Here is a 14,969-nt window from a genome sequence, read left to right on the forward strand (position 1 = left end):
ACGTACCATTTGCCTTCCTAATTGCTTGCTGTATGTGCATGTTAACTTTCTGTGATTCGTGTACAACGGTACCCAAATCTCTCTGACTTGTGTGGCACCTTATTGAATGCCTTTTGAAAATCCAAAATGTACTACATCCACGGGTTCTCTCTCATCTGCCCTGCTAGTTACACCCTCAAAAACTCTAATAGATTTGTCGAACATGATCTCCCTTTCATAAAACCGTGTTGACTCTGCTTAATCATATTATGATTTTCTACATGTCCTGTTACTACGTCCTTAATAATAGCTTCTAGCTTTTTCTCTACTACTGATGGCAGCTAACTGGCCTATAGTTTCCTGTTTTCTCTCTCCCTCCTTTCTTGAATAGCAGGGATACATTTGCTACCTTCCAATCCACAGGGACCATTTTAGAATCCAGGGAATTCTGGAAGATCAAAACCAATGCATTCACTATCACTGCATCCACCTCTTTTAAAACTCTAAACGTGTAGGCCATCAGGTCCAGGGGATTTGCCAGTTTTTAGTCCCATTAATTTTTCCAGTACTTTTTCTTTACTAATCTTAATTACTTTCAGTTCCTCACCCTCATTAGACCCTTGGTTCTGCACTATTTCCGGTATGTGTTTTGTGTCTTCCACTGTGAAGACAGATACAAAATATATGTTTAACGTCTCTGCCATTTCCTCATTCTCCATTATAATTTCTCCTGTCTCAGCCTCGAAGGGACCTATGTTTACTTTCGCTACTCTCTTCCTTTTTATATACTTGTAGAGGCTCTTACAATGTGGTTTTGTATTTCTTGCCAGTTTACTCTCATATTCAATTTTCTCCCTCTTTATCAATTTCTTGGTCATCCTTTGCTGATTGCGAAAACCCTCCCAATCTTCAGGCTTACATCTCTTATTGGCAACATTTTAAGCCTCTTATTTTAATCTAATATTATCCTTAACTTCTCCAGTTAGCCACAGTTGGATCACTTTTCCCATGGAGTTTTTATTCCTCAAGGGAATGTATATTCATCGAGATTTATGAATTATTTCTTTAAATGTTCGCCATTGCTTATCTATCATCATATCTTTTAACCTGATTTCCCAATCTACCTTTGCCAACTCGCCCCTCATACCTACATAATTGGCTTTGTTTAAAATCATAGAATCATAGAAGTTTACAACATGGAAACAGGCCCTTTGGCCCAACATGTCCATGTCGCCCAGTTTATACCACTAAGCTAGTCCCAATTGCCTGCACTTGGCCCATATCCCTCTATACCCATCTTACCCATGTAACTGTCCAAATGCTTTTTAAAAGACAAAATTGTACCCGCCTCTACTACTGCCTCTGGCAGCTCATTCCAGACCCTCACCACCCTTTGAGTGAAAAAATTTCCCCTCTGGACCCTTTTGTATCTCTCCCCTCTCACCTTAAATCTATGCCCCCTCGTTATAGACTCCCCTACCTTTGGGAAAAGATTTTGACTACCTTATCTATGCCCCTCATTATTTTATAGACTTCTATAAGATCACCCCTAAACCTCCTACTCTCCAGGGAAAAAAGTCTCAGTCTATCCAACCTCTCCCTATAAGTCAAACCATCAAGTCCTGGTAGCATCCTAGTAAATCTTTTCTGCACTCTTTCTAGTTTAATAATATCCTTTCTATAATAGGGTGACCAGAACTGTACACAGTATTCCAAGTGTGGCCTTACTAATGTCTTGTACAACTTCAACAAGACATCCCAACTCCTGTATTCAATGTTCTGACCAATGAAACCAAGCATGCTGAATGCCTTCTTCACCACCCTATCCACCTGTGACTCCACTTTCAAGGAGCTATGAACCTGTACTCCTAGATCTCTTTGTTCTATAACTCTCCCCAACGCCCTACCATTAACGGAGTAGGTCCTGGCCTGATTCGATCTACCAAAATGCATCACCTCACATTTATCTAAATTAAACTCCATCTGCCATTCATCGGCCCACTGGCCCAATTTATCAAGATCCCGTTGCAATCCTAGATAACCTTCTTCACTGTCCACAATGCCACCAATCTTGGTGTCATCTGCAAACTTACTAACCATGCCTCCTAAATTCTCATCCAAATCATTAATATAAATAACAAATAACAGCGGACCCAGCACCGATCCCTGAGGCACACCGCTGGTCACAGGCCTCCAGTTTGAAAAACAACCCTCTACAACCACCCTCTGTCTTCTGTCGTCAATCCAATTTTGTATCCAATTGGCTACCTCACCTTGGATCCCGTGAGATTTAACCTTATGTAACAACCTACCATGCGGTACCCTGTCAAAGGCTTTGCTGAAGTCCATGTAGACCACGTCTACTGCACAGCCCTCATCTATCTTCTTGGTTACCCCTTCAAAAAACTCAATCAAATTCGTGAGACATGATTTTCCACTCACAAAACCATGCTGACTGTTCCTAATCAGTCCCTGCCTCTCCAAATGCCTGTAGATCCTGTCCCTCAGAATACCCTCTAACAACTTACCCACTACAGATGTCAGGCTCACTGGTCTGTAGTTCCCAGGCTTTTCCCTGCCGCCCTTCTTAAACAAAGGCACAACATTTGCTACCCTCCAATCTTCAGGCACCTCACCTGTAGCTGTCGATGATTCAAATATCTCTGCTAGGGGACCCGCAATTTCCTCCCTAACCTCCCATAACGTCCTGGGATACATTTCATCAGGTCCCGGAGATTTATCTACCTTGATACGCGTTAAGACTTCCAGCACCTCCCTCTCTGTAATATGTACACTCCTCAAGACATCACTATTTATTTCCCCAAGTTCCCTAACATCCATGCCTTTCTCAACCGTAAATACCGATGTGAAATATTCATTCAGGATCTCACCCATCTCTTGTGGTTCCGCACATAGATGACCTTGTTGATCCTTAAGAGGCCCTACTCTCTCCCTAGTTACTCTTTTGCCCTTTATGTATTTGTAGAAGCTCTTTGGATTCTCCTTTGCCTTATCTGCCAAAGCAATCTCATGTCCCCTTTTTGCCCTCCTGATTTCTCTGTTAACTCTACTCCGGCAATCTCTATACTCTTCAAGGGATCCACTTGATCCCAGCTGTCTATGCATGTCATATGCCTCCTTCTTCTTTTTGACTGGGGCCTCAATCTCCTGAGTCATCCAAGGTTCCCTACTTCTACCAGCCTTGCCCTTCACTTTATAAGGAATGTGCTTACCCTGAACCCTGGTTAACACACTTTTGAAAGCCTCCCACTTACCAGACGTCCCTTTGCCTGCCAACAGACTCTCCCAATCAACTTCTGAAAGTTCCTGTCTAATACCATCAAAATTGGCCTTTCCCCAATTTAGAATTTTAACTTTTGGGCCAGACCTATCCTTCTCCATAGCTATCTTAAAACTAATGGAATTATGATCACTGGTCCCAAAGTGATCCCTCACTAACACTTCTGTCACTTGCCCTTCCTTATTTCCCAAGAGGAGGTCAAGTTTTGCCCCCTCTCTAGTCGGGCCTGGTTTAAGACCCTGGTTTTGGACTTAACTACATCACTCTCAAACTCAATATGAGATTCTATCATATTATGATCACTCTACCCCCAGATTATCCTTAACTAAAAGATTACTAATTAGGCCTGTCTCATTACACAATACTAGATCTAAAATAGCTTGTTACCTAGTTGGTTCCTTGATATATTGTTCTAGAAAACTGTCTCCAATGCATTCCATGAACTTGTCCTCCAAACTACTTTTGCCAATTTGGTTTGCCCAGTCTATATGAAGATTAAAGTTCCCCACGATTATTGCATTACCCTTGTTACATGCTCCTCTAATTTCCTGATTTATACTCTGTCCAACAATATAACTACTGTCAGGGGGCCTATAAACTACTCCCACCAGTGTTTTCCGCCCCTTGTTATTTCTTAGCTCCACCGATACTGATTCTACATCCTGATTTTCTGATCTAAGATCCTTTCTCATTATTGCCTTTATCTCATCCTTTATTATCGGGGCTGCCACCATCCCCCACTTTTCCTTTTCCATTTTGCCTATCTTTTCTAATAGTCAAGTGAGTACACTGAATAATCTAGAGGTGTCACTCAGAAATAGCTGGTCTGGGCAGTTTCGCACAACTCTGAGCACAAGAGGGTCAGTCATTTCCTCACTAAACAAGTTTCCTCAAAAAAGCCTCAGATCCTTTCTCAATGGGTAGGTCGACACATTTTTGGTCAATTGTACCTTCCAGCAGCTGGAATGTAAACTGCAATCTCCTCCCCTTATCTGCTTGATTACCAGATCATCACTCTGGCCTGTTTCCCCTGACGGGCATATCAAACACGTAGACCATTTTCAGACAGACAATCACACCGATGAGAGACTAAAAGAAGGAAAGATTTGCATTTATATCACGCCGTTCATGACCTCAGGATGTCCTAAAGCACTTTACAGCCAACAAAATACTTTTGCAGTGTAGTCACTGTTGTAATGTAGGAAATGCAGCAGCCAATTTGCGCGCAGCAAGGTCCCACAAACAGAAAAGAGATGATGACCAGATGTTCTGTTATTAGTGATGTTGGTTGAGGGATAACTACTGGCAAGGAGACCAGGGAGAACTCTGCTGCTGTTTTTCGAAATAACACCATGGTATCTTCTGCATCCACCTGAGAGGGCACACAGCGCTTTGATTTAATGTCTCATCCAAAAGACGGCACCTCCAACAGTGCAGCACTCCCTCAGCACTGCACCGGATTGTCAGCCTAGATCATGTGCTTAAGTCTCTGGAGTGGGGCTTAGAACCCACAACCATCTGACTCAGGCGAGAGTGTTACCACTGAGCCTCGTCTGATGCTAGAAACGTGCCTCTACTTAGCATTTCAAAGACAAGGAATAATTTTAGGTGTGATTGGCTGAACACATAGACAATTGATAGGAAACTAACCAGTTGCTGCCCCTCAATACCAACAGCAATAGACTGAATTTGAGGATTTGGTTTACCTGCAGGCTTTCCAGCCAAAAGGACAAAGGCAAAATTAGCAGAAACAGTATCTATGGTTCCCATTGTAAAAGAAAATCCTAGCGCCCCAGCCTCATTATAATTCAAATGAAATAATATAACAGGGAAATGTTATCAGCTAAAGCAGGACAGATCTCTTATTCTTCCCCAAGCATTTTCCTTTATTTTATTCGGAATGAATATTTTCACCACTGTGTCAGCCAATGAGTTGGAGGCAGTGGCAGGACTTGTGGTTTTCATTACAGAGTCTCTGAACTCATGCCCGAAACTATAGCAAACAGTCTCCCAAGTACAGCAGAATTATTTCTCCAGCAAAATGCAGTGAGTGGAGGATAGTTGCATAATTATGTGCGGAAAATCAATGCCAATCACAGCAATACGGTCTGCAGGCTTGAATGATGGGGTGAGTTACCCAATCATCTCCATTCTGGCTGGGACTTGTGGTACCTCTATATGCAGCCAAAGAAGTTTGAACAAGACTGAATCCAGTTGTAGGAACAGAACGGTTTTGATTCCCTGAATGGGTTTGTATTTTGTTTTTAACGGTGTAACGTGACTCCTGTTCATTCTGTAGGCTCTGGGGAATCATGAATTTGACAATGGAGTGGACGGCCTCTTGCACCCCTTTCTTCAGAATGTTTCTTTCCCAGTGCTGAGCGCTAATATAAAAGCAGATCAACAGCTATCACCAAGCATCTCTGGCTACTATGAGCCTTATAAGATCCTAACCGTCGATGGACAGAGGATTGGTTTGGTTGGATACACCAGCAAGGAGACCCCGATGCTCTCAGACCCAGGTGAGTACTAATTGAAGCCGAGATTCACTGTGTTATGGAGCTTTGAAACGGCCACCAAATGTTTATTTTTGATTCCAGGCCCACATCTAATCTTCGAGGATGAGATTGAAGCCGTGCAGCGAGAAGTCGACAAACTCACAACCCTGGGGGTTAACAAGATAATCGCCCTGGGTCATTCAGGCTTCGAGGCGGACAAACAAATTGCAAGGAAAGTGAGGGGAGTTGATGTTGTAGTGGGAGGACACACCAACACTTTTCTTTACACAGGTAAAGTCTCAACCAACTCTTAATCGTCCAATCATAGAATCTTACAGCACAGAAGGAGGCCATTAGGCCCATCGTGCCTGTGTCAGCTCTTTGAAAGAGCTGTCCATTTAGTCCCACTGGCCTGCGCTTTCTCAATAGCCCTGCAAATGTTTTCTTTTCAAGTATTTATCCAATTCCCTTTTGAGAGTTACTAATGAATCTGCTTCCACCACCCTTTCAGGCAGTACATTTCAGATCATAATTCGCTGTGTAAAAAAAATTCTCCTCATCTCCCCTCTGATTCTTTTGCCAATTATCTTAAATCTGTGTCCTCTGGTTACCGACCCTCCTGCCGGTGGAAACAGTTTCTCCCTGTCTACTCTATCAAAATCCTGCATAATTTTGAACACCTTTATTAAATCTCCCCTTAACCTTCTCTGCTCTAAGGAGAACAACCCCAGCTTCTCTAGTCTCTCCACGTCACTGAAGTCCCTCATCTCTGGTACCATTCTGGTAAATCTCCTCTGCACCCTGACCAAGGCCTTGACATCCTTCATAAAGTGTGGTGCCCAGAATTGGTTGCAATACTCCAGCGGAGGCCTAATCAGTGCACCACATGTCCAAACTGCACTCAGTGTCTATACCAAATCACATGATTACTGGTCTAAGTATTAAGAAGCAATTAAGTTACAAGTTTTTACTGACATGTGAAATGGGAATGGTTTGCAGTGCGTTTCCAGTCAGGCCAGAAGTAACTCTTCCTACCTACCCATCCTGCAACACGACTCTTTAACGATTCATTTCCAGAGGGATAGAATTGAGAAGCAGAGAAATGGGGCTCGATTTTACCGTCGGGTTTCCTGTGCGTTTCCAGCGGGGGGGCCCTGAAAATCCCGATCTCCAGGCACGTGACCGGATCGCGCCACGATCCCGCCCACCTCCGGGTTCCCCGATGACGTGCGGGGGTGCCTGCGTAGCCCGCAGGCAATTAAAACCAGCGGGGTTCCACTTGAGGTTATTTATTTCGCTTGTTCAGGTCATTAACTGACCTGATTAAGGGACTGTGTGTGATTTTGGAGAAACATGGGACTGTTTCACACACTGGGGGAAACAGTCCCAGTTGAACTGGACGTGTTGCAGCCATCAGCCTGTGGCAGCTGCAAAGGTCCATTTGACAGGTGGGGGGGGGGGGGAGACCCTCAGCCATTGCAGGAGGCCACTCTGTCACTTGGGACAAAGTGTGGCCTCCACCACCCCCCTCCTGACGGTCAAAGTCACCAACCTGCACACTTACCCCGGGGTCCGGAGACATGTGCCTACCTTGCGGACCCCCTCAGATGTACATATTGCAGATGGGGGCCGTCGTAGCTGCAGTCATGACCCCCTCGGAGGGCGAACAGCATCACCAGCCTCGCCATCCACGCCGTCCACCTCTGACACCTGGAGCTCCACAACAGAGTGCTGTGACACATCCACCTGTGCAGCAGGAGGGAGGGCAACCGCAGAGAGAGACGCGTCGCAGAGGGCACTACCCTCGCCACAGGGTCCACAGACCAAGGCTCAGCTCCCCGGACCTCTCCGAGCAGCAGTGCACACGGAGGCGCAGATTCACTCGACATGTAGTCGTGGACATCTGCAGCCTCTTTCATGCCGAGCTGCTCCTGGCTGGCCCGAGCACCATCTGCTTACCTGTCGCTGCCAAAGTCACCACTGCCCTCAACAACTTCTCCTCCGCATCCTTCCAGGGTGCAGCCGGGTACACCGCCGATGTCTCTCAGTTATCTGCGCGGAAGAGCCTTGCAAATACACCTGCACCTACTCTGCAGTGACACAATGGGTGGCATCAGTGGTGGGTCCTCATAGTGATACCCAGGAGCGGGCATTATTGCACAAAACAGACAGGATTCGCGGAGACATGGCAGTGGTGGTGCCAATATAATGTGTGATGTGAGTTGTTCTGAAATTCAATATTGGTAACACCCATGACAAACTCTCAAACACCCTTGTGCATCCCCTTCATGCTCACGACACGTTTGCCTTACCCTGCCTACTGCACATATGTGATGCATGCCCTGTGGCTGCAGCACAGGTGGTGGCAGGTTGAGTGAGGCTGGCCGTGAGGGAGATGCACGAGAGGGTGAGTATGGGATAGAGCCATGAGATTGTATGAGGATTGGGTTGCGTGTTAGTGGCGGGGTGAGTACTGGCGAGGTGAGTAGGTGCAGGTAAGATGAGGATGGGGTTTGAGTGGGTATGAGGGGTGATGTGACAGAGTGGTGTTGGTGGTGCCGAAGGAGATGTGGGGTGGGGGCAGTGTTGTGGCAGACGGAGTGTAGGGGAAAGACTACGTGCACTCACTGTGGCTGACCTACTGCGGTCATTGGAGCGCCTCCTGCACTGTATGCAGGTGGGCGATATGTTGGTGGGGCAGGTGACCCCCTCTGCCACCTCGAGCCAGGCCTTCCTGGTGGCAGAGGCAGGCCGCTTCCTCCCGCCCCCGGGTGGAAGATCTCTGTCCTCCCCCTCCTCCTCACCCCATCTGATGATACCTGGGGTGAGGCATCATTAAACTGGGAGCAGCCTTCCCCCTGGGCTGCTCCATGCTGTAATGTGTTCTATTGGTTGCAGCATCTGTCAGTGGAGGACTGCCCCTTTAACCAGAGAGCCTCCAGCTGACAGATCGTACTGCGCATGCGCAGCTCGCCCGATGCGCAGACCAGCAGCGCGGAGCCCGGAGGAGCAGGTAATTGGATCCCATTAGTGGTTTGCCTGCTACGATCGCGCGGGCAACCCACTAATTTAACCGAGCGTGTTGCCCACGCTCCCGAAACCCAACCCGCCCGAAACCCGCAGGCCTGCTAAAATCAGGCCCATGATGTTAAACTTGTATAGAACCTTGGTCAGACCACACTTGGAGTATTGTGCACAGTGGTCTCCATATTACAAAAAGGATACAGAGGCTCTGGAGAAGGTGCAAAAAATGATTCACAAGGATGATACCAGAACTGAGAGGTTAGACATATCAGGAAAGGCTGAACAGGCTGGGACTCTTCCTGTCGAAAAAAGAAGGCTGAGGGGTGAACTGATAGAGGTCTTTAAAATTATGAAAGGGTTTGACAAGGTAAACGTAGAGAAGATGTTTCCACTTGTGGAGGAGACCAAAACTAGAGGCTATAAATATAAGATAGTCACCAACAAATCCAATTGTGAATTCAAGAGAAACTTCTCTACCCAAAGAGTGGTTAGAATGTGGAACTCACGATGACAAGGAGCAGCTGAGGCAAATAGCATAAGTGCATGAACATAAACTCATGAGGGAGAAAGGACTTGAAGGATATGCTGATAGGATTAGATGTAGAGGGGTGTGAGGAGGCTCGTGTGGAGCATAAATGCCGGCATAGACCAGTTGGACCGAATGGCCTGTTCTGTGCTGTAGATTCTATGTAATTCCACATAGTTCGATGTAATACACCGTGATTAGGGACACTGGACGTATGAACAACCGGTGTTCGGGTGACCCACTGATATCATCTTCCTGCACATGCGTCGGGCCACAAGGTGACATCACTGCGCACACGCCGGGCCTTCCGAGAATATCTTTCCCTGCGCATGCTCAAAAACGGTCTTCAAATTACACGTTTCAGGCAGTGCGCTGAGTGAGTGCCATCCAATTACACCTCCCCCTTCCCTGCATTCTCAGCACAGTTCAGCACTAGGCGAAATGTCGTGGTCATCAGACCCAGAGTGAACAAGAGCGCTTTATGTTACAGGGGCAATTCTTTGACCCCGCATTCACAGCGGGCAATCTTGCCCACAGGGAGCAGTTGTTAATTGTATGATTTATTTCAGTGAATGTTAATTGTATTCAAGCGGTGGGTATCAATTGGGGACTCTCTGGTATCCATTTTATAGGGTGTGGTGTGTGTGTAAGGGGAATCTCTGTGAATAAAGGCTCAGAAACAACAAAAGAACAGGCTCCAGTATTTGATCCCTCACCACAGGGCGATCCAATTACAACAGCAGTTGGTGGAAATTCAGGGACGCACGGTCAGAAGATTGTCAGCCGTGCTTCCGAATTTCCAATATGTGACCCGATGAGACAGAGTGAGACAATTCCCCCTGAGATGTGCAGTGGTCAGCTTTGAGTTTTTTTCAGTTGAGTATCACAGATGAAAGTGAGTGCTGGGTGCCGTTTATGTGAGTTCTTGATCTCTGCGCTTTGGAGTTTAGTGTTGAATCATGATCACTTTCATTTTGTTTCCAAATCTCTTTTAGATAAGTTGCCAGTAACTGAGGAGATGAGTATCAGCATTAGGAAAGACAGGCAAATCTCCCCACCTCAGTCATTCATCGAATCAGAGAACTTTTTAACACTGAAGGAGACCATTCACTTGCACTGACTCTGAGAGATCTGTTTATTGATTCCCATTCTCCTGCCCTTTCCACATACCCGTTTAATTTACCTTTCCTCAAACCCGTTTAATTTACCTTTCCCCATACCCGTTTAATTTTCCTTTCCCCATCCCCATTTAATTTACCTTTCTCCAGACCCGTTTAATTTTCCTTTCCCCATACCCATTAAATTTACCTTTCTCCACACCCAGTTAATCTTATCTTACCCCATACCCGTTGAATTTTCCTTTCCCCATAACTGTTCAATTTACCTTTCTCCATTCCCGTTTAATTTTCCTTACCCCATAACTGTTTAATTTTCCTTTCCCCATTCCCGTTTAATTTTCCTTTCCCCATAACTGTTCAATTTACCCTTCTCCAGACCTGTTAATTTACCTTTCCCCATCCACATTTAATTTACCTTTCCCCATACCCTTTTAATTTACCTTTCCCCAAACCCATTTAATTTACCTTTCCCCATACCCGTTTAATTTATCTTTCCCCAAACCCATTTAATTTACCTTTCCCCATACCCATTTAATTTACCTTTCCCCATACCCATTTAATTTACCTTTCCCCAAACCCATTTAATTTTCCTTTCCCCATACCCGTTGAATTTATCTTTCCCCAAACCCATTTAATTTACCTTTCCCCATACCCATTTAATTTTCCTTTCCCCAAACCCATTTAATTTATCTTTCCCCATACCCATTTAATTTACCTTTCCCCATACCCATTTAATTTATCTTTCCCCGTACCCATTTAATTTACCTTTCCCCATACCCATTTAATTTTCCTTTCCCCAAACCCGTTTAATTTACCTTTCCCCATACCCTTTTAATTTACCTTTCCCCATACCCATTTAATTTACCTTTCCCCATACCCTTTTAATTTACCTTTCCCCATACCCATTTAATTTACCTTTCCCCATACCCTTTTAATTTACCTTTCCCCATACCCATTTAATTTATCTTTCCCCATACCCGTTTAATTTACCTTTCCCCATACCCGTTTAATTTACCTTTCCCCATACCCGTTTAATTTACCTTTCCCCATACCCGTTTAATTGACCTTTCCCCATACCCGTTTAATTTACCTTTCCCCATACTCATTTAATTTACCTTTCCCCATACTCATTTAATTTTCCTTTCCCCATACCATTTTAATTTACCTTTCCCCATACTCATTTAATTTACCTTTCCTCATACCCGTTTAATTTACCTTTCCCCATACCCGTTTAATTTACCTTTCCCCATACCCGTTTAATTTATCTTTCCCCAAACCCATTTAATTTATCTTTCCTCATACCCGTTTAATTTACCTTTCCCCATACTCATTTAATTTACCTTTCCTCATACCCGTTTAATTTATCTTTCCCCAAACCCATTTAATTTACCTTTCCCCATACCCGTTTAATTTTCCTTTCCCCAAACCCATTTAATTTACCTTTCCCCAAACCCATTTAATTTACCTTTCCCCATACCCATTTAATTTACCTTTCCCCAAACCCATTTAATTTACCTTTCCCCATACCCATTTAATTTACCTTTCCCCATACCCATTTAATTTATCTTTCCCCATACCCATTTAATTTACCTTTCCCCATACCCATTTAATTTACCTTTCCCCATACCCATTTAATTTACCTTTCCCCATACCCATTTAATTTACCTTTCCCCATACCCATTTAATTTACCTTTCCCCATACCCATTTAATTTACCTTTCCCCAAACCCATTTAATTTACCTTTCCCCAAACCCATTTAATTTACCTTTCCCCATACCCTTTTAATTTACCTTTCCCCATACCCGTTTAATTTACCTTTCCCCAAACCCATTTAATTTACCTTTCCCCATACTCATTTAATTTACCTTTCCCCATACTCATTTAATTTTCCTTTCCCCATACTCATTTAATTTACCTTTCCCCATACCCTTTTAATTTACCTTTCCCCATACCCATTTAATTTACCTTTCCCCATTCCCATTTAATTTACCTTTCCCCATACCCATTTAATTTACCTTTCCCCATACCCATTTAATTTACCTTTCCCCAAACCCATTTAATTTACCTTTCCCCATACCCATTTAATTTACCTTTCCCCAAACCCATTTAATTTACCTTTCCCCATACCCTTTTAATTTACCTTTCCCCATACCCGTTTAATTTACCTTTCCCCAAACCCATTTAATTTACCTTTCCCCATACTCATTTAATTTACCTTTCCCCATACTCATTTAATTTTCCTTTCCCCATACTCATTTAATTTACCTTTCCCCATACCCGTTTAATTTACCTTTCCCCATACCCGTTTAATTTATCTTTCCCCAAACCCATTTAATTTATCTTTCCCCATACCCGTTTAATTTACCTTTCCCCATACCCGTTTAATTTACCTTTCCCCATACCCGTTTAATTTACCTTTCCCCATACCCGTTTAATTTACCTTTCCCCATACCCGTTTAATTTACCTTTCCCCATACCCATTTAATTTACCTTTCCCCATACCCGTTTAATTTACCTTTCCCCATACCCGTTTAATTTATCTTTCCCCAAACCCATTTAATTTACCTTTCCCCATACTCATTTAATTTTCCTTTCCCCATACCCTTTTAATTTACCTTTCCCCATACTCATTTAATTTACCTTTCCCCATACCCGTTTAATTTACCTTTCCCCAAACCCTTTTAATTTACCTTTCCCCATACTCATTTAATTTACCTTTCCCCATACTCATTTAATTTACCTTTCCACATACCCTTTTAATTTACCTTTCCCCATACCCTTTTAATTTACCTTTCCCCATACCCGTTTAATTTACCTTTCCCCACACCCATTTAATTTTATCTTTCCCCATACCCGTTAAATTTATCTTTCCCCAAACCCAGTTAATTTACCTTTCCCCATACCCGTTTAATTTACCTTTCCCCATACCCGTTTAATTTACCTTTCCCCCATACCTGTTTAATTTACCTTTCCCCATACCCATTTAATTTACCTATTCCCATACCCATTTAATTTACCTTTCCCCATTCCCATTTAATTTTCCTTTCCCTATACCCATTTAATTTACTTTTCCCTGTACCCATTTCATTTACCTTTCCCCACACCTGGGGCCCGAATTTAGCAGGCCTGCGGGTTCCCAGCGGGTGGTCCTCCGGGAGCGTGGTCAACACGCTCGGCGAAATTAGTGGGTTGCCCACGCGATCGTAGCAGGCAACCCACTAATAGGAATCAATTACCTGCTCCTCCGGGGTCCACGGCGCTGGCCTGCGCGTTGGTCGGGCTGCGCATGCGCAGTACGATCTGTCAGCTAGAGGCTCTCTAGTTAAAGGGGCAGTCCTCCACTGACAGATGCTGCAACCAATGGGACAATTTGCAGCATGGAGCAGCCCAGGGGGAAGGCTGCTCCCAGTTTAATGATGCCTCACCCCAGGTATCATCAGATGGGGTGAGGAGGAGGGGGAGGACTCAGATCTTCCCCCCGGCGGGCGGGAGGAAGCGGCCTGCCTCTGCCACCAAGAAGGCCTGGCTCAAGGTGGCAGAGGGGGTCACCTGCGCCACCAACATATGGCCCACCTGCTTACAGTGCAGGAGGCACTGCAATGACCGCAGTAGGTCAGCCGCAGTGAGAACACGAAGTCTTTCCCCTACACTCCGTCTGCCACAACACTGCCCCCACCCCACATCTGCTTCGGCACCGCCAACACTATTCTGTCACATCACCCTTCATACCCACTCACACCCCATCCTCATCTTACCTCCACCTACTCACCTCGCCAGTACTCACCTCGCCAGTACTCACCCTGCCACTAACACGCAACCCACTCCTCATACAATCTCATTGCTCCATACCATACTCACCCTCTCGTGCATCTCCCTCACGGCCAGCCTCACTCAACCTGCCACCACCTGTGCTGCAGCCACAGGGCATGCATCACATATGTGCAGTAGGCAGCGTAAGGCAAACGTCTCATCAGCATGAAGGGGGTGCACAAGGGTGTCTGAGGGTTTGTCATGGGTGTTACCCATATTGAATTTCAGAGCAACAAACAGCACACATTATATTGACACCACCACTGCCATGTCTCCGCGAATCCTGTCCGTTGTGTCCAATAATGCCCGCTCCTGGGTATCACTATGAGGACCCACCACTGATGCCACCCATCGTGTTACTGCAGAGTAGGTGCAGGTGTATTTGCAGGGCTCGTCCGCGCAGACGACTGAGAGACATCGGCGGTGTAGCCGGCTGCACCCTGGAAGGATGCGGAGGAGAAGGTGTGGAGGGCAGGGGCTCGATTTTAGGAGCGTGTGGAGCGTTTGCCAGCGACAGGTAAGCAGTTGGTGCTGGGGCCAGCCAGGAGCAGCTCGGCATGAAAGAGGCTGCAGATCTCCACGACTACATGTCGAGCGAATCTGCGCCTCCCTGTGCACTGCTGCTCGGAGAGGTCCGGGGAGCTGCGCCTCGGTCTGTGGACCCTGTGGCGAGGGTAGTGCCCTCTGCGACGCGTCTCTCTGCGGTAGCCCTC

The 14,969-nt window shown here is 45.4% G+C and overlaps 1 protein-coding gene across 1 annotated transcript in view; it reads left to right on the forward strand.

Moving 5' to 3' along the window:
• Positions 1–14,969, forward strand: part of LOC137324642 (5'-nucleotidase-like) — a 101,122-nt gene that overhangs the window by 14,151 nt on the left and 72,002 nt on the right. The window contains exons 2-3 of the mRNA XM_067989185.1: positions 5,580–5,802; positions 5,881–6,069. Of these exons, the coding sequence (XP_067845286.1) occupies positions 5,580–5,802; positions 5,881–6,069 (412 nt within the window). The remainder of the gene's footprint in view (positions 1–5,579; positions 5,803–5,880; positions 6,070–14,969) is intronic.

Source organism: Heptranchias perlo, chromosome 8, assembly GCF_035084215.1.
Source record: "Heptranchias perlo isolate sHepPer1 chromosome 8, sHepPer1.hap1, whole genome shotgun sequence".
NCBI lineage: Eukaryota > Metazoa > Chordata > Chondrichthyes > Hexanchiformes > Hexanchidae > Heptranchias > Heptranchias perlo.